The sequence below is a fragment of the Callospermophilus lateralis genome, unplaced genomic scaffold (genome assembly GCF_048772815.1).
Source record: "Callospermophilus lateralis isolate mCalLat2 unplaced genomic scaffold, mCalLat2.hap1 Scaffold_66, whole genome shotgun sequence".
NCBI lineage: Eukaryota > Metazoa > Chordata > Mammalia > Rodentia > Sciuridae > Callospermophilus > Callospermophilus lateralis.
The window spans coordinates 8,048,794-8,069,365 of NW_027514882.1; the positions used below are offsets into that span (position 1 = coordinate 8,048,794).

Genomic DNA, 20,572 nt, shown 5'->3' on the forward strand with positions numbered 1-20,572 from the left:
ACCCTCAGGCTGGAAGCTCCCTGAGCCCAACGTCAGACAGGGAAGGTGTTGGGCCGGGGAGCCTGCCCTGGGGGTTTATCTGTTGGTTGTCAGGAGTGACAGCAAAGAGCCAGGCTGCTTGATGAACCCAACGAACAGAAAAATCTGTCAAAACACGCAGAATGCTCATTGCAGGGATCGTGGAAACATTGCCTATTTGTTTGGAGCGCGTTTAATTATTTTTAAACATATGCAGCCTGTAGTTCAGTGAACATGTCAGGGATAATAGAGGAAGAAAGCAAATGAGGGAGGGGAGGGCGGCGCTGGTCCTGGAGCGACTCCTCTCCGCAGCTGGCTGGTGGGGAAAAGCAGTCGATTCCCTCCTAAGTGTGGCTCCCTGTCTGTCACCTAATGAAACGCAGTAGGGGGATTAATGTCATTAGCTCAAGGCCAGCATGCTGTGTTGTAAACAGACATGCATCCTCGCTCATTTGGGGGAGTGTTTCTCAGCTCCTGCCTACTGGCCTGCAAAGGTCACTCCCCAGCCTTCTATTAGTTAAATGGGAAGAAATTAGGTGGGTTGAGAGAATCTTGTGGTCTGTTTGAGTGAGAGCAGTCGCTGGGGATTCTGGCACCTAACTCCCTCCCTTCACTCATCCTAATTGGAGCTTAGATTTCTTCTTTGGGGGAAACTTGAGGTAACCAGAGAAGATAAAAGCCCTACAAGTAGATGCTTTACAGAAGAAAAATATTCTTTTGCTTTATTTTGATAACCAAATTGACTAAGGAGAGTGGAAAAAATTGGGGGATTGTCCTTTGGATATCATGATTATCTCCATTCTTGAATCAAGAGCTTTCCCACATATTAGCACACGCAAAGCTGAATGCTGAGAAACGCACGCACGTGTCCACTCTCCCGAATCCACAGGAATGTGGACGGCAAACAGTTACAGGGAATAAAAATTAGGTATTTTTGTATTCTTAGAAAACAGAAATCCTGACTTTAAAGGAAGAGTGAAAACTATCGGGGGGATGAGGACACAAAACCAAAAGAATGCCAAAGAGGAGGAATAAATACTCCCAGGGCACGAGAGTTTCCAACATGTAGCCGCAAACAGCAAACTTCAATTAAATGGAACAACAGTCAACACCCTCCAGATACAACCAGGGAGAATCGGGATGGCAAAAGAAGCAAAATAAAGTGAGGAAATAACCATGAAAAAGAAGAAGAATGTTTGAGGGGAACGTGGCAAGGAAAAGTTAGAGTTGACTCAACATTACACAAATAGATAAAGGAAAGATAAACATGAACGCTGCCTTGGAAGAATTTATCTTAATTATTTCCTTACCAAAGCAGAACACCCTATCTTAGACTAAATGCTTTGAACTACGCTCTGATATTTGTCAATGTTGCAGTATTTTGTAGCAATAGATATCGCTATCAGAGAAATTATGAATGCAAAACACAGGGGAAAGAAATTCAGGATCATTTGTGTTTTTTTTATGTCACAAACTCAATCCTGGTCCCCCTTTCACACTTTCTAAGAGTCCTGAGCAGGCCAGAGTCACTATTTCCTGCAGGCAGGTAGAGAGGGTCCCTTTGCTGCTGATGGTCAGATACAGGCCCCAAGGCCAGACTGGGGAAGGCCAGTCCTGTCTGAGCTCTCCTTGACATGTCCTTTCTGTGTCCAGGTTTCAGTGTGTAGCTCTTCTTCCTCTTGGGTTCCCTTCTCCTTCAGCAGAGCACTGGAGCCTATAGACACTCAGTGTAGATGGGTTAAAGGTGAGGCAGAAGGAGAGGAGGTTGCTTTCTGCTGTCTGAAGGTGAGACATGACCTGTCTCTCAGAAATGTGATTATCAAAATTTCCAAGAAAATATTTGCAACTTAACATATCAAAGTAAAACCGTTCTTGTGAATAAGAGAGGGGACCAAGAAAACTAGAAATTACTTTTTCAAAAATGCAACTTCATCCCACAGAGAAGAAATGTCCTCTGTGTGTAATTATAGGGAAGCCTGGACTCCCTGTTTCATTATAACTGAATGGCTACTGAGCTTTCTTGCCTATTCACTTATTAATTATTATTTTTATAAAACATATCTTGGAGACTCCCTCTGACCTGGCCAAAGCTAGCAGTTCTCACATATGATAAACTAAACTCTTCCAGCTGCAGAATGCTGGGGCTATATTTTTATCTCTGGTGTCCAGTGACTACATAGGCTATAAGAACAAGACTAGAGTGATTTATGTATGTCATTAGAAACTTAAGAATTTTTAAGGGTTCATAAACATGTACAGTATGGGACACATTAGATATACCATTTGGATAATACGAAACACTCATAACAACCTAGAACAGTTGGAAATTTGATCCAGAGAGCAAGTGAGGTTTCTTCCCATTCCTTCCTGGCCTGACCGCAGTGTCACATGGCCTTTGGTATGAGGAAAGTTGACTGTACTGGTCTGAAGGGCCTGGCTTGGTATCAGAGTAGGCAATGGGATCCTGTGTTCTTTTACTTGGACTTTAAACCTAAGGATGCATCTGAATCGCCTGGAAAATTTGTCAAAGGTTTTATCTCTAGAGATTCTGATTCAGTAGTCTGTTTTGAAGCCCAGGAATCTGCATTTCAATAAATGCTTCCCCTGCAACCCCCTAACAATGCAATGTAAAGATCACATTTAAAAACACCACCTAAATCTCACACTCATAATAACTCTCTCCTGTGATGTTTTGGGGAGAAGTTTATTAGGAATGTATGAGCACAGCACATGGTATGCATCAGGAGGCTAAGCCCTATTTGCTGAATGAGCAGTGTCACTACAGGACAACTGCTGTCATCTTGATAATACTGTTTCCTACACATTGAGATGGATTATCTTCTCTGTCCCTGCTAGGAGTCTGAATAGATGGAACCAAGTGATCATAATATTGCAGAGAATATTGCATAATATTGCAGTTAAGTGGAAGTTTTTCCACTTAACTTCTCATACTGAGCCCCAGAACTAGAGTAAAATGTGTGGGGCTCACGTGGCCATATGTGTATGATTATCGTTATGTGAGCAACTCATAAACATGGGGCCTTGAGCAAAAAAAGCCATCTTTCTTTTAGAAAGTGACTTAGTGGGTGGTGCTTTGAAAGTAGCTTAACACAAAACATACAAGAGAAATATTATATATATATATGTGTGTGTGTCTCTGTGTGTGTGTGTATGTATGTATATATAAAGTACTATACTATTATACAGTTTAGCACTTAATGGTTTGGACCCATACCAAAGGCAAACCACTTTAAAAAAGACTTGACACTTTAAGGACTGCATAAGGTGACAGAATCTCCTCTATGAAACGTAAATTTCACTCTCACTGCCCAGCTGGCCAATTGTTCCAATCCAGTAAGTCGCAGATTCAACGAACACATTTAGGAAAGAGAAGCAGATGAGTAATACCAAGCTGTGCCGATAAAAAGGCCAGGACTGAGTCTTTGAATTTGTGCACAATGGAATAAATACCTTTTATCCACTTGCCCCACTAAGCAAGCAACACCAGGAAAATCATTTTCCAATTAGTCAGCAGGTTTCAGCGTCATTACCTTTGAGATCAGATTTGCTACCATTCAAAAATGCATCAGAGACAGTGTAGGAAGAGTTAAGCACCATTCCTGGCATGTGGGGGTCTGGGAGGAGGTGAAATTAGATTAGCTGCAGGAAAATGGGACGGTTTACATTACCAGAGGGGCTCTACCTGGCTCCAGGCTTAACAGTGAACAACGCTCTTAGCATATGGCATTACAATGGATTAGTGATCAAGTACAATTAATCCTAATAGATCGTCTTTTGAACCTCAGTGGCTTGTTAGGTGAGAAAAAAATTGTCTGTCCCCAAAGTGTCAGGTGAAACTCTCATTTGAGGTAAGACTACCATGTGGAGATGGGTCTCCATCTGGTGGCTTCCTTTTGTGAAACTCCACCAGAAGGTGTTTTAATGAGGCTTTTATAGCAGGCACCACCTGCCACTAATCTTCCCCTCTAAAAAGATGTAATTGAGGGTTGGTTTTACAGTATGGCTCATATCCTAACCTTGGGAATTCATCAAGAAATGCAAATCTGGGTGGGATGGTGTAATCATGAAATGCCATTTTGGCTTTTGGTTTAGACTGAAGTGGTTATAGAAATTTGTGGTTGGCTAATTACAACCAGCTATATAGTAGCTTCCCCTTTCAGTTAGATTAATACGTGTGTCATCTCAGAATTAAATAACCAAGTTGATGGTGACCATATGTCTTCATTCAATTCTTTGCACATGTAAAGAGTTGCAAGGCTGCTCGTGGTTCACACAATTTAAAGGTTTCATTTACGCTATTAAGGTTTAACTGGTTCAGATTTACAGCACATTCATCTCTTACTATATGCTCAGTCCTATTATTCAATAAGTCCATTATTTCAATAAGAAATGAACAAATTATGAAATCACTGAGATGCTTCTATTGATGATACTAAGGGAGAATAGTTATTCTCCTTATCTCTTAATTTAAGACATAAATTTTTGTCACACTGTTAGCCATCCTGGCCTATCACTTATTGATTACCAGGGACTTCCTTTAAAATATAAGATGCTACAAAAAGGTACAGCAACCTTGATCTTTTTAAAAATTCAGCAGACATGAATTGAGTCCTTGCTGCATAGCAGGCGTGTTGCTGCATTTTAGGGAATAATAACAACACTACCAGCGGTAATAATAATTGTCTCACACAGACCCTGCCTCTCAATGGTATGACGTCATTTTGTTTTTTATTTCTGTGCCTGTCAGAATATTTTTAAAGTCATTTTCATTTGCTATCACATTAAGAAAAGGCTACATATAAATCAAATCCACAAAAATCGCATATACACTTAGATAAACTTAAGTTTTACCTGTGCTCCATTTTAGAAGTCAAAGAAACGCAAAGCCCCTGTTTACTTGCCTTTCAATTACTAGCTTAATAACAAAATATTGCAAGAAAGGTAGATGACCCTAAGATATCTCAAATTCCAAACTTGGCTTGCAGTTCAAGTTGGGAATGGCATTTATGAATATGAAACATGACTTGAAGTCAGGAGTCATAAATTGTTGCCTCAAAGGCTAAAACTGACCTTCAGTTTTATATTTGGGCTTTTATTGTTCTTGTTTGTCTGCCTGTACAGGGTTTGTATATTTTAGTAAAAATTTTAATCCATATGGAAATGATATGCTCTTTCCTGTTCTACCAAAGTCTCCATTTACCCCCTAATCTCACACCCACACACATGGACAAAATTCAATCTCAGATATAAAATAATGAGGCTGGTTTTCATATAAGTCTGTGAATTGACTTCAGAATCAGTCCCTGAATACGTCCCCATGTGTGTGCTGAAGCCCTCGGGGATGGATCAGCGAGGGAGACGGCAGGCAACCACCCAATTAGCAGGATCACAGAAGCCAAATCTGCCACTCCTAGAGCTAAATATTTTATAACCATCTTGCTCTCACATCCGAATGTTCTTGGTACCCACCCAGGAATCAGAAACTGGAGGGACAGGATAGGTGCAGGGAAGATAAGAATGTATGGTTGGGGAAAGGATTTATGATCAGAGTTTGAAAAACCTGTAACTTCCACTTTTTTCTTTTTCCCCAAAGGCCCTTCTCCAGGAAATTTTGTTCCCCTGGATATGAATCATTAGAACTTCTCCTTCCAAAAAAAAAAAAAAAGAGCACATGCAATTAGTTCCATTGACAGAAAAATGAGGCCAATTATTTACTATTTTAGCTTTAGACAAATTAGAAAAATTAGGCCATCCTTTACCCCCAAATAATCCATCATCACTGGTTAATGTACAGGAAATAATAGTCACCACCTTAAGGCTGACTAGCCACCTGACCTAGAGTCTCTGTCCTATTATTGGTTTTGCCCATGCATTACGTCAGCCATGTACCCAACTACTCCCTGACTCAACCGATACATCTGTTTTACTTATTCTGCTCATTCCATAGTCAGACTCTTCATGAGGCAAGAAAATATTTTTGGTGTTTCCTCACTTGGTGCCGCCTTTAAGTTTTCTTCTTTGTCTCAAGATTCCCTGATCTGCAAGGCGCCCTGGCCCCCATTCACTCTGTGGCATAGCCCACTGTGTGCTTTCCTCTTTCTTCAGTCCAAACTCTCTGGGCCGTGGTGTTAAAGTTAGCAAATACCTACTTTCATTAAGCACTTTGTTGTAAATGCCTTTTTCTTTTCTTTTTTTTTTGTTGTTGTTTGTATGACTGAGCATGCTCTGTTTGGGGCTCTTAAACATAAGTTCTTAATATTTTTTAAAAAATGGTTATTTTGATAAAAAAAATTAAAGTTACACAGTGCTAAGCATGGAGATGCATGCCTGTAATCCCAGAGGCTTGGGAGACTGAGACAGGAAGATTGCAGATTCAAAGTCAGTTTCAGCAATTTAGCAAGGCTAAAAGTAAACTAGTGAGACCCTGTCTCAAAATAAAAGGGCTGGGGATGTGGCTCAGCAGTTAAACACTCCTGGCTTCAATCCCTGCTACCTCCATGCCACCTCCTAAAAGAAATTAACAGAAGCATAGTGGTTGGCATGGGGAAACGTGGATGCCAAGAAGAGGCCTTGTAGTATCCCCCAATCATATCATGCTTTGTCACTACTTGGGTAGATTTGAAGTAAAACATTTGATTCCTGATGGACAGATTTAGTCTCATTAAAATGAATCATGAAAAGTGAACTTAACTGAAAAACTTATCAGGTTAAGGATGTTTGTGAGAATGAGTTGTTATTCGGGTGTGTTTCTTATTACTTTTAGAGTTTGGAGATGGTCAGAATGGAGGTATATTGGCTGAAACTTTGTGATTCCAGATTCCTGTATATAAGAGAGTGAATAATCACTACTTTGGCTCATCTAGAAATCAAGGAAATTTCCTGAAACTTTTCTTCTTCACACAACATCCTCCAACATAGTACATTGGGTTATATTTTTGTCAAGTTTGCATTGCCTTGATAGCTTCAGTTCACTATCATTTCCCTCCTTCATAAATCATGTCATTGTTTCATTCTTCAACATTCATCTTTCCATCTCTCCTAGGATCTCCCTAAGAGCTTTGCCGTGTGCCATTCTTCCCCTGGAGAACCCACCTGTAAATTAATTTTTCCCTTTCAAGCTTTCTACATGAATCCCAAAAATGAGGTTGGCTCACCTTGACATTTTATTGTTGTCTGGCATTTTACCCTCGATCTTCCTCAGTATGTCACATATGTTTGTAACTGAGGCCAGAAAAGTTTTAAGAAAAGAGAAAGTAAGAGGAGAGCGAAGGAGAAAGACAGAGGAAGAGGAAGAAAGGTCAAGAAACTAGAGTTTTAAAATTCTCTCTTTTAGATCCATCATTTGGACAATAACCCATCTTTCTGGAATCATTAAATATAAGAAACCAAAAATTTGGTGGATTTACTCACTCAAGACTCTGTAATAGGCAGAGTGAGTGTCTCTGAAAGTCAGCTGGTAGCATCTGGCGGAAGTTCACTCACAAAAGTATTTATCAGGCTTATTTGTATGGAAGATTCCTAAACCAACACAAGGAAGTTTTATTGAGTAAAACTGGGCTAAATTCTAGGAATCTCAATTTTTAACAATCAGTGGTTTGGGTACTGTTGTAGAGAAAGAATATTTCAAAGTCATGGGCTATTCCATCAAAATCTTCATTACTCCCCTGGGCCCCTTGAGAATCCTGACTGAGGAGTTTCAGAGATGAATGTTTCTACAGAAAGAGAATCTTACACAGAAAAACAAGTAAATTTTATTGGAGATTTTTTTTTTTAATTTAAAGAAGAGCTATCTTGGACAAGTTATGCTCCATAAATAACACACACTTAAGCATTAAACTAAAAAAGGAAAACATTCAACCTCTGAAGCAATTACTGTCCAGCCACCAAAAGAACTGAAATGATTATAGGCAGCCCAGGCCAGATATGTAATGTGGGTGTTAAGACTCTGTTTACAAAACCAATGTGGGAAAGCAAGGAATTTCTAGGCCCAGAGCCACTTGTGTATACAATTGCTCAATTTGCATTCTAGAGAAACCCAAAGTTTGTTTGGTGCAGGTGCAAATCTCATATTGCAGAAAAACTGGTACATTCCATGGCAACCACACTGATATGTTGCCCTGACTGGGCCACACCTCCCTCCTTCTCCACTCCCATTTCCTTGAAGAGCATCTGATTCTGATAAACCAGGATACTTTTAACCATCATTGCTCAAACCCCCCAGGCCAGCTGACAACACTGTGCATTTTGACATTATCAAACAGTAGTTACATATCCATATATATTCATGATGAAATAAACACTCTTTACTCCAGAATACCCTCTTTTAGTTCTTTCAGGGTGAAAATTATGTTTGTGACCATTGGATGGTCTCATGCACTAAGAAATTCAAATTGGCTTAAAGCTAAAGTATTCAAACCTGAAGGATGATGGTAGTACCCCAACCTTGCCAACCAACAAAATGACCTGATTTTGTCATTGTTGGCTGGGTCGACAAATAATTGAGATTAAACTTTTTCACCCTAAAAAAAAAATGTTGCAGACAGACATGGATTCCTTGTATATAATATAAACTCCTATTCTTATTAACCTTTGAGTCTAAGTATGCATCCATTCTGGAGCTTATCCTCTGTTCCTAAAACTTGCAAATTTGATGCAATATTAACTTTCAGCATTGCAGCCTTGTGCTCACTTAAGAAGTTTTCCTTCTTTACTTTCATCCATAGAACCTTTACTTCTGACAGTGTTTGGCTTCATCCCTGATTGATCTTGAACTGGCATGAATTAAAAGGTTCTCTTCAAATGAGAAGTACCATGGAAATAGGCACCTTTCATCTTTGGAGGCAAAGGAGCCCTGTGCCACATGGTGGGGTGGCACTTCCTTTGATCAGTATTTCTTTGCTGAAGCCCAGGAATTGAGTCACCCTACTAGGCATAGCAATACAATAGGCAGCCAGTATCCCAGTGGAACCAATGCTGAGTAATGATTGGGAATTTCCATCAGAGCATCTTAATCCACAAGCTTGAGTTGTCACCATGAGTTCCACTAGGCCTATTAAAATGACTTGAGGTCACCTCCACTGAGCCTGCCCATTCACTCCAAAACAATTATCCTAATCCCCTTAGCAGACCCAATCCCTTAACACTTATGAAGCGCCCTCCTATGCAGGGTGCTGATATTTTCCAACAACACTAGCCTCTTTGAAATGCCAATCAAAAGTCCCTCTTGTTAAAATACACGACCCTCTCTGCAAGTATAAACAGACCTTCATACATCATCGCCACCGCCATCATTAAAAAGCATTTACAGAACACCCACCTGTGTGTGATGCTGTGCTCCTGGGCCAGAACATGCAAGTGCCTCAAGTGCTGATTTCAGGAAGGAGTGGTTGCAAACCTGCCACTTCAAGGTTCTTCTGCTGCTTATTTAAGGCAGACTGTGCCTAGGGGCATGGGCCTGCAGCAGATCATTTCTGGTGGCTGGATAATTGCCCCAAGAGGATTAATTAGCTGCTCAACCGAATGGTTCTTGGAACAGTAGTGTGTGACAAAGCTCTCCACTAAAGTTCTACCAAAATGCTACTTTTCAAAACTTTAGTTACCATTCCTTGGTACTCGACTACTTGGATCAGCATGGGCTGATTCAGAAAGATCTAGCGCAGGTTTTATCCTTCTCCTACCTACTGTCATCCTTTTGGCTGTTCACCATTAAGGAGGGAAAATAATACAGTCAATGGTGGTCCAATGTCGTGCTGCTGGCCCACAAACCCACATCAGAGGTAGGTTTATCTATCGTTCTTCCGCATGCTTGCCTGGTACCTTTGGAGAAGTCAATAAACACTCCAAGCTTCAGTTTCCGCCAGTGAAAAATGGGAACCGTACCATAATCAGGGTCACTGTGAAGGTTAAGTGAAACAATGTATGGTGAAAATATAATCCTTGGGATGCAACAGTGACAGACAAACCTTGGTTAAAACTTACACAAGACTCACAGTCTCTATTAAGTCCAGGGAGGCTTTTGAAACCAGGAAGACAATGCAGAAATTCCACAAACACAAAGTGGGTGACAGTGCCTGGGAGAAAGGAGTTCAGATGGTAGAAATAGCATGAAAGAAAGGAAGACATTTAAAGCTAGCAGAAGTAAGGCAGAGGAGAACAAAGCCGTAGAACATCTTGGATAGAGGAGCTTCACTGGGGAGTAATGAGAGAGGTGAACCCTGGGGGAGGGAGAGAGAACCAGCGGTGGGGAGACCTGCTCCATTGTCCATTGATACCTGTTTCCTTGGCCATGTTCACTCATCCAGCAGTTACTGCTGTTCAACATGTGCCTCACTCTGTACTTCGCACATTTACATGATTCCTCATGCAAAAAGCAATATGGTAAACTGGAATGAAAAACGGCTGTGCAGAAGCGAGCATGAACCTGGGTCTCACCTCTGTGATTTTAGGCTTTTCTTTAGCACCATTTTACCCTTTTAAGCCACGTCCTCCCTGTGGGCCCATGGAAGACATCTGTTTCACATAATTTAAAAACTTGGTGTAATGAAAGAAGACAATGAGATGCTTCGAATCAAACTTAAAACAAACATTTTGACAAAGATATATAGGATCTAATTTCCTTCTCTCCATTGCAATATTTTTTCCCACAATACAAGTTTGATTCCTTCCCTTTACGTAAACCATTCACACCATGACAAGCAATGAAGGCTTTAACAAGAAACATGAAAAGAATAAATCTGAAGATGTGGTCTTCTTTCCCAGTTCAAAGATGCTGGTCCAAAGCAGTTCCACTCAACCATCTTAACATCTTGAAATGAGTCTTGGTTTCTTGAAATTGATCTTCCATTCAATAGTGCTAGAAAGGTCTTCCCATGTCTGCAAATTTGCACTGTGGCTATCTCAGCCAATTTATGTCTTTCCCAATGTTCAGCCACGATAGGTAACATAAATACCAGAATTACAAGGGAGCTCAGCTTATCATAGAAATAGATGCAGGTTCTAGCAAACAATATTTTACTTAGTGAAGAGAAGCAAATAATATAAATCAAATGTGGGCTTCAGACATCCCTTGATTTCAGACATCCCCTGACTAAATTAGATGTGCTTTAATATTCTGGAACCATTCTACCTAACACAGCCTTTCCAGTTTTCTATGATATCTTCCTTGTAATTTTGATTATAGACTGCCCCACAATCTGAAAACATATCCTTTTTTACATGTTCATTCATTTGTTATTTTTCTTCACTTGGTAGAATGTGAGTTCCTAGAGAAGAGAGAACTTACTTGTCATATTTTAGGGTTTGCCTGCTCAGAGAAGATACTCAAGAAATATTTAGCAAATTCATAGTATGTGATTAATAATTGAGAGTTTATATAGATAAATGCAAATATGCATGAAAATTCACATGTGTACAGCTTATTTACTATATAATGCCTGTTGTTATAGTTATAATACAGATCTGATAATAAGATTTCATAAAAATATCATATTCTTCACTAAATTTATATATACACATATTTAGAGGGGTTAAGTGCCTTGCTTAGTGCCCCAGCACTGGAGAGGGGCAGTCTTGGGAAGTGAACCCACAAAACCACACCCAGTTTGTGTTTCTTCCATTATGGTGCAGCTGTCTACCCACTAATCTTCTGCTCAAGAGATGGCTGTCATTCTTCTTTACCATAGTCTGTTTAATCGTCTCCTTAATAGCTTGTAACTTCGCCCACCCTACCCCAATGTTTCCACAGCCCTCTTTCCAGTCCACAATAGTCATTCCATTTGCCCAGACCCAAGGCAGCCCCATGTGGCTCCCTAGCTCCCTCTATCTTGCTATAGAGCCATCACTGTTACAATTTCTAGGAACTGGTTATTCAGTGTTCTTAGAGTCCTTCACTAAATTCATTACTGAAGCATCAGATACCCTGGACTTTAATCCCCATGGACTAAAGTCCCCCAAAGAAACCCCATAGATTTTCTTACATTTCACGGAAAAGACTTGGAGATCACATGTGCACCAGCCACCGATGGACTGCACACCCAAGTGTGTGGCTGAAGGGTGACTGCAGCAGCATGGCTTCCAGGTCGAGCTGGGAAATGGGGCCTCCAGAGTCATTGGCAGGGTTAATTACTCTGCTGAAGGCCTGGTTCGCCATGTGAAACTTGCTCCTGGTTGCACTCCTTCTGAGCCCACATTTGGCAAAAAGCAGGCAACATTTTAAAAAATGTTTTTTTTGTTTTTTTTTTTTTGCTTTAGTTTTTGGTTCATTCTACCCCTCTTTGCGCTGACACTTTGGGACTAAAATATGTTTTTTGCACTTGTGGCAGTGTTCCACCAGGTTCCTGAATCCTGTGTTAAATGAGATGGTTGCCAGAGGGGAGCCACAACTGGCAGCGTTGACCTGGTTTTATATTCAGGGGTCTGGGTATAAGGACCTACCACATGTGAGCGGTTAAACGAGGCATAGGATAGCTTCTTTACCTCCTAAGTCTGATTAACTTCCGTTCTAGAGTCTTGCTGCACCAGACATGCTTCATATTCATATATAATACGTAACTTTCTCTTAAGAACTCATGCGAAAAGGTGGTTTGGTTGGGACAAGAGTGCTTTTGTGACAGATTTCATGAAAGGAAAGACTCCACATCACTTTTATGCTTGATTTAACTTGATCCTTTAGTAACAGGAATTTAGCCAGTTATGCTATGAAACAATGCAAATCATATTCACAAGGTCTGTAATATGCCATTCATTAGGTTGACTCTCTTGGCTTCCACTGTGGGTGTCCTCTTGCTCCACCATAAGACCTAAGGGAATACAAAAGAGCCAAGCCACTAAAATAGCTGCAATAGAAAGCACTGTGGTCATAGGGCCAATGCCAACACCAAAGGCATGCACCAACTAAAATGCAGATGTTTGACTTGGCAGTACGACATGGCATGTGGGGCTTTCAGAGTCAGTGAACCAAACGGGATGACGAGGGTTTTCATCTTCCAGAACTTGTGCCCATAATTCTAATTGCTAGATTGAATTCTCTTTCTCCAGAAGATTAGCTGTAACTAGTTACTAGGGATGGATTCATGCAAAGAGAACACTTCATTCCTTTTTCTTTCCTTTGGTGCATAAAGTTTTCAGGTGAACAAAAAGACAGGTACATGTTCAGCTACAAATGAAGTCCATTGCTTTCTGTTGTTTCATCTGAAATGCACCCCTGGGGGAAATGCCCCAACTGCAAATGGGTAGAGAAGTAATGTTTTGTATCACTTAACTTCCCTAAGAAATACCATCCTTTCCTAAAGTTCAGTGCTATTGGTTGAATTGTGTCCTACAACATTCATATGGTGAATTCCTAATCCCCAGCATCTTAGCACTCCAAAAAACACCTTAGAATGTGGTCTTATTTGGAAACCGGTTCATTATATATGTAATTAGTTAAATTAAGATGAAGTCATAGCATTGTCAAATGGGCCCATCATCCAATAGGATTATTACCCTTATAAAAGCGGGAGGGGGGCGGAATTTAGACCAAACATGGCAGGAGAAATGCCATGTGAAAATGGAGATAGAGACCAAAGTAACACCAAAGAAGACAAGAAACAACAAAAATTGCCAAACTAAGGGAGAGACCTGGAACAGATTTTCCCTTTCATCTCTCAGAAGGGACCAACCCTGCCACCGTCTTGATCTCAAGCTCCCAGTCTCCAGACCTCTGAGGGTGTTTTTGTTGTTTAAGCCATTCAGTTTGTGGTTAAAGTCCTCAGCAACTAATTAATACAGCAACTATTTTCTGGCTTTTGTGTGTGTGTGTGTGTGTGTGTGTTGTTCCCCTTAAAGTTAAACTTATTAGGTTAATTCTCTTTACTAATTTTCGAGGTAAATTTTAGACACAGAAATCTAAGTTATAAACCAAAAACGGATGTCAGAAATGAACAGATCCTAATATATATTTTCTTCAGGCCAATATACTTTCTGTAGGGTTATCTCCATTGTATTTTCACAAATTCTTTAATGTCCTTCTGAGGAAAAAGGAAACCAAAATGTTGAAGGACACAGACTTCAGGAATGAAGCTCTGAGATAGAGTTTTGCATGCACACTGGACTGGTCTCAGAAACAATATATGTAAGGAGACAGGCAGAGAAGTACAGCAATGGTGTGGTTGCAATGGAATAATAAGATGACGACTATCAGTTGTAGCCCAACAAGCTGCAACCATAGGAACTGTTGTCTGTGTCACCCATTTTCTTTCATTTTTTCTCAAGAAAATAAACCAACCGGAATCTTTAGTGAGTGTTCTCAAATGGTCTGAAATTTCCATGTAAGTTATATATATACAAGTGGTACTAGAAATGGACTGTAGTGGGTGCTATGAGGATCACCTAATATTCTCTTCAAGACAGAGATACTCATTCCCTCAGAGACTAGGAGTAATGGCTGCTGAGGCTCATTGCTGAGTCTCTCCCTCAGGATTACTCTCAAACACTTCTATCTCACCTTAGGACGCAACCCATCTATAATAAGCTCACATCCAAGGAGTACAAAGTAACCAAATAGCAGCCATAGTTATGCTTAATGACATGTTTTCTTCTGGAAACATTCTCTCTATGAGGTTCAGACCTCTAGATCTTCAACACTCAGAGTTGCAGAGACAGCGAGCATAAATTATCAAAATGTATCTGTGGAAAAAAGACCAATCTAAAAATCTCTTTTTGTTCTTGGGTCCAGATATTCAACTGTAATATGATGCCGTCTATTTCCATATAATGGTCATTGACTTAGAGTGCATATTCTACCCTGAAGAATGTAACTAACTCCTTTCTGAATCCTCTCCAAGATGGCACCTCAGTTGCTCTTTGAAAATACCCATTCATCTGGTCCATCATTTCAGCAGCTTCTCAGTTTTGAGATATGTTATGATTAGGAAATCTGTGATCATAAATGTGGTCCCTCCTGTGCTCTAAAGATAATGCTTTAGTCGAAAGTATATCATACATGATCCTGTGTTGGTGAATTCAAATGTCTCTCTGATAATAGTGTTGATCAAGGATGTGGGGGAGGAAAGTCATACCCACACTCACAATGCGTTGATTCCAATTGAGATAAATTGTTGTTTGTTTTAAAATGGAAACAGTCCAATGTAATCAATTTGTCATGAAGTGACTGGTTAATCTTGGGAATGTTGCCACACTATAGACTCCGTGTTGGTTTCTGCCTCTGGCAAATTGGATATTCAGCAGGAGCAATGGCTACATCAGCTTCAATGAGTGGGAGCCTACAGCTTCAAGTCCATGTATAATCAGTCTCCTTCTCTGCCACAGAGGTATTTTGGTCATGAGTTAGTTGTGCAAGCACTGGGGTACCTGATAGCCCAGACCCAATCCTAGATGTAGTACTTGTATATTACAAGATATTGCTGCTGGGTTTGTCTCACCTCATGATCTGCTGCTTCTAACAGAATCCAAACCATGATGGGAAGTTTTGGTCACAAGGTTGCTTTGTGTCCTGTCATCATCTTACCAGGAAAGTAGCATGCCAGGGGCTAGGGCATAATTTTCTGGTGCAAATGGCATTTCTTTTTTCCAGAAACATGTGAGTCTGCACTGTGGTTCTTTTACTGTGGCTCACCATAAACTTTGTATATCACCTTTTTCTACCAAAATTATCTCTAGTATAATACTAAATATTATGTGTAATACCACAGGGTTTGCCAGGTCTGTGGCTCAGGCAGCAAGGTCACTTGCATTATAACCTGGACCTGCTACAAAGCTCTCTTGCTAGAGTCCTATTTAAAGTTGGCGGCCTCTCTTGTTATTTGATTAAGGAGTTGGAACCGTTTCCCCAATGTCAATATAGGAATATACTGTTTCTATATGCAAAGAGGCTTACCAGATATTATGGTTCCCTCTTTGGGGTGAGAAACACAAGAGAAAATAATTGGTTCTTTACTTCAGAGGCATACTTCACTGATGTTTTAAAACTTCACTGATATGGCTGGCTTCTGAATCTTCATAGGGTTTCTCTCCCTCCTCCTAGAGTGGATGAGGCTTACAAAAATATCTAATATACTTGCTGTTTCTTGTTCATCTGCTTCTATTAATATGGTGTCTTTGATATGTTGGGCCAATGTTATGTTCTGCAGTTATCAAGGAAGAGGAAGTAGATGTTCCTTTGGACTACATTATGATTGGGGGTAGGAGTGTTACATAAGCTCTGGGTCAAGACTATATAGGCATATTTCCATCTGTTCCACAGGAAGGAAAATTGCTTATGAGTCTCCTTCCTATTAGGTTTGTAAATGAATGTGTTTGCCAGTTCTATGGCTGCATACCATATTCCTAAGGCTGAGTTATTATGCATTTACAAAGATATAACATCTGAGAAAATAGTTACAATCAAATATAATACTTGGTTGAGTGCTCAGTAGTCCATAATCATTTTCCAGGATTCATTTGAATTTTGCAGAGGCAAGACTGTTGAATTAAATAGGACTATGTTGAGGACCACCACTTTACATTCTGTGAAGCATTAAGGGTAGTGCTAATCTCTACCATTCCACTAGATTGCAATCTTATTTTTTATTTCTGTTATAGCTGTAGTGGACAGTCATTTTCTGCAGTTTCCTTGTAACCTTTCCCAATATACTCATTTTGGCCCCTCAGTTTAAGAAATGTGAAAATTCACCTGACTAAAAACTATGTCCATTATAATTATATATTTAGGGTTCAAAAATGACCAGTGAGTGAATCATGACATCAGCAAGCCACTGTAAGTTAGACCTTGCTCAGGACTTCATTTAATACTCAGCTGCACTCTCACAGGAGGGCCAGAATGAAATGTGTTGTCCTCAGGTATCAATGTCAACTTAGAACCTGTGTTACTAGCATTTGAAATGTTTGGGTTTTCTCTTTTCTGTAGTGTGGGATCACCCAAGCATATGGATAAAACTCTCTAGGCAGGAGAATTTGAATGTACCAGAGAATCTGAATATATGTGTGGGGTTATAGGGTTTTTCTCCCCAGGGACCTGGCATCTCCTTCAATAAGTGGTTTCTGAGTCTGAAAACTAACTCAACGCAGGAACCTGGGCAAGGAATCAAGACTTTCTACGGAGTCGTTTCCCACAGCCTCCTGATAGTTTGACTATGTAGATTGAATAGTATCTTTGGTAGTTTTCTGTTTCCCTTGGGTTCTATTAAATATCTCCACAGTTTTATATGGCTTAGGCAACCTACATCGCCACATTGATCATACTATCATTACTTCTGTGCCTATTTTGCATAGCCACTTGACCTTTATCATTTGGGGATTTGATCATCTGTATTGCTGTCAGGGAGCCCAGTTCCAAAGCAGCAGCCCTATGTTCAGCTCAGATCTTTAGAGCTCAGATACTGTAGATCTTCCTAATTTTCTTGTAAGTACTATATACCCTGGGACTTCCCATAGACCAGAATCAGATGGAGTGTTTTTTTTTTTTTTTTTCGGTCTTATGTAGTATATTTACTCAGTTTGCCGACTCTCAGTCTCTTCATACTTCCTCCCCTGTCTCAGAGAAATTCTAGTAGCTCTACTTCATTCATTGTGAGCACTTGAATTCTCTAAGTCTACAGCAGGATCATAGTTGAAAAGTATCACAGAAAAAAATGATTTCATATTATAAAATCTCCATTGTCTGATTTTAAGTTGCTACCCTTTGATCCTAGTGCCTTAGGAGTTACTTACGATCTAGTCCAGCAGCTATTTTTTGATATGGTCTCTTTTTTCCTCCCTTAGGCTTACACTTTTGTGGTGGGGTTTTGTTAGAGATAAAGTCATTATTGTTCAGTTCCAGTGGACAAGCAGGACTAGATCTTTAGAGAAGCACATATATCTAAGATCACTGCATAATCCTCAAGGAAGGGGAAAGAGAGAAACCATTAGAAAAGAATGGACCACTCTGTAGAAGATTCAGTGTAAGCTAGGAAATTGGGGTTTTCCAGTTCAGTGACCTAGGTTCTCCTCTCAAATCTCAGGATCCCATTCCTTGCTAACCAGGACCATGACCTTGAGTAGCAGTCTTGTTGGAATTGAGACTTCAACCTTCTAGGGATCTTGCTGTCCTTGTAATAAAATTCTCTACCTGCTTTGGATGTATGGTTGTTTCTCTGTATATTATGAAGAAAGCCATCTGGATTTCATGCTTTATATTAACTCTGTGGTTAATTACTCTCAAATTATACTGTTTTCTCCAATGCATCAGTGGCCCTTAGAAAGAGCTATCTGATTCCATAGTCCTGGTAATTGCTATTCCATCCATCCATTCAAACACTTGCATTAGAAGTGCATTATAATTTACCAGAATCCATGAGAATTCACCATTGGTAAAAGTTTTAACAATTGCCCACAACTTCATACTAGGATTAGCAATAATCTACTATAACTTTTTCAGGTTGTTATAAAAAATATCATAGACTGGATGACTTCAACAACATATTTGTATTCTCTCACAATTCTGGAGGCTAGAAGTCTGAAATCAGGATGCCAGGATAGTTGGGTTTTGCCAACGGCTCTAATCCTGGCTTGCAGATGGCCACCTTCTCACAGTGTTATCAGGTGGTGGGGAGGGATGGAGAAACAGATGGAGAGAGGGAGGGGGAGAGATCTTCCTAAGGCCACCAATTAGAATCCCATTCTTATGATCTCAATCAACATTAATTACCTCCTAAAAACCCTATCTCCAAATACAGTCACACTGAGGTTACACCTTCAACATATAGATTCAGGAGAGGAGAGGACAGAGTCCAAAATACTTACCTCCCACCAATGGTAATATCCTGCCCCCAAACTGCATTTCATGATGTGCTTCCTTTGACTATTGGGCACCAACTGTTGTTTTCCACAGGAAACAAATTGAGATTTCATACAGGTGACTCTTCGGGAATACTGTTGGTACTTATACCTGCAGGACAGTAAATGAAATAGGACTGGAACCTGTGATACAGCTTTAATAGTCATCAGCTGATCCCACAGAGAGTTTCAAAGCAGGTATGGTCATTCAAAATTGTCTTGAATCAAGGCAAGGAGGCTAAGCTTTTGTCTACATCATGACCAGTCTTTGGACCTATGCTGCATCTTGAGAAAAGGGCTGGGCTGAATCTTAGATGAATCAACTTTTTTCAGCCCAAAGCAAACCCCAGAGAGAGACTTAGCTGTCAGCCTCAGCAGCCATCAGGCTCAGAAGCTGGAGTAATGAATATATTAGTTTTAGGGAAGATCTGGGTGGTACACTATGGCATCCCAAACATGTCCCTGGTCAGCTGGGCATGGTGGAGCACACCTGTAATCCCTGAATCTAGAGAGGCTATAACAGGAGGATTGATTGCAAGTTCAAAGCCATCCTGGGCAACTCAGTGAGAACTTATCTCAAAGTAAAATATTTTAAAAGGTGCTGAAATGCATCTCAGTGGTAAGAAAACTTGCCTCAAATGTGTGAGGCCAAGGGTTTGATCATCAGTATTCGGGGGAGGGGGAGGCATTGGTCAAAACTTGTACACTTTGGGAAAATGGAGTTCATTATGAAAAATTTTACTTAATTAAATTGCCAAATCTTAGACTGCTTTTTGAAATATTTTTGGTTGGTGTATATATTATACTCTTAAGGTATAAATGGATATGGTTAAATAAATATAAAACAAAGTCTTATAAGTCATGTTAATTTCATTTGAATTAATATATGATACATAAAGATGTTCTTAAAATTAATTTCTAAGAACAGAAACTGAAAGCATTTGGAGCCTTTTTTTATTACTTAATCCTCTGATTTAGAAAAGAAAGAAAGAAAGAAACCATTCATTTTACTGCTCTTCACCCAATTGACTCTTCTTGGTAAATATGACCTTGAAAATTAAAAAATAAATCAAATGTTTTAAAGATTCATTTATTATGTGTGAATTAATTTATAAATATTTTTGAATCAACATGTATTCCTAATTTGCATATTCCAAAAGAGTGGAATTTTTGTAAGGTGTACATTATTGATATTGAAGAGGATTTTGCCTTGATAATTTAAAAAAATCTTACATCTTCAAGTGGCACTTCAGAAACTTATCTTACAAGCTGTAAATCATTTCACCTATTTGAATATGGCTGCTGAAATTACTGACATTAATGCCAACATGTTTAGAAATACCTAAATCTTAGGTATGACTTTATACTTAAGTGGTAGTATTTATGTATCATAATTTAACACCTTGCATGACATAAGCCTATCTGTTCAGAATTTACTTATAGATCTGTGAGAGAGACAGGAAAGTGTACAATTACAACATAGAAAATATAAATAAATATCAATCAATTCTCTTTCTTGAGAATTGTCACCCTGAAAATATTTATCTCAAAGGCCTGGAAGGTTGATGGTATCATTTGAACTAAGTACTCCTCAAAGTTCAGGGTGTTGAAAGCTGGGCTGCCAGCCTGTGGTGCTGTTGGTAGATAGTAGAACCTTTAGGAGGTGGATTCTAGTGGAAGGTATTCTGGTATGGAAGGGCATGGCCTTAAAGAAACTATTGGG

At 39.7% G+C, this 20,572-nt stretch overlaps 1 protein-coding gene across 1 annotated transcript in view; it reads right to left on the minus strand.

Moving 5' to 3' along the window:
- LOC143389851 (lanC-like protein 2) overlaps positions 1 to 18,887 on the minus strand; it is an 80,134-nt gene extending 61,247 nt beyond the window's left edge. Inside the window, exon 1 of the mRNA XM_076842620.1 lies at positions 18,817 to 18,887. Within this exon, the coding sequence (XP_076698735.1) occupies positions 18,817 to 18,858 (42 nt within the window). The 5' untranslated portion in view covers positions 18,859 to 18,887. The remainder of the gene's footprint in view (positions 1 to 18,816) is intronic.
- Between the last annotated feature and the right edge of the window lie 1,685 nt (positions 18,888 to 20,572).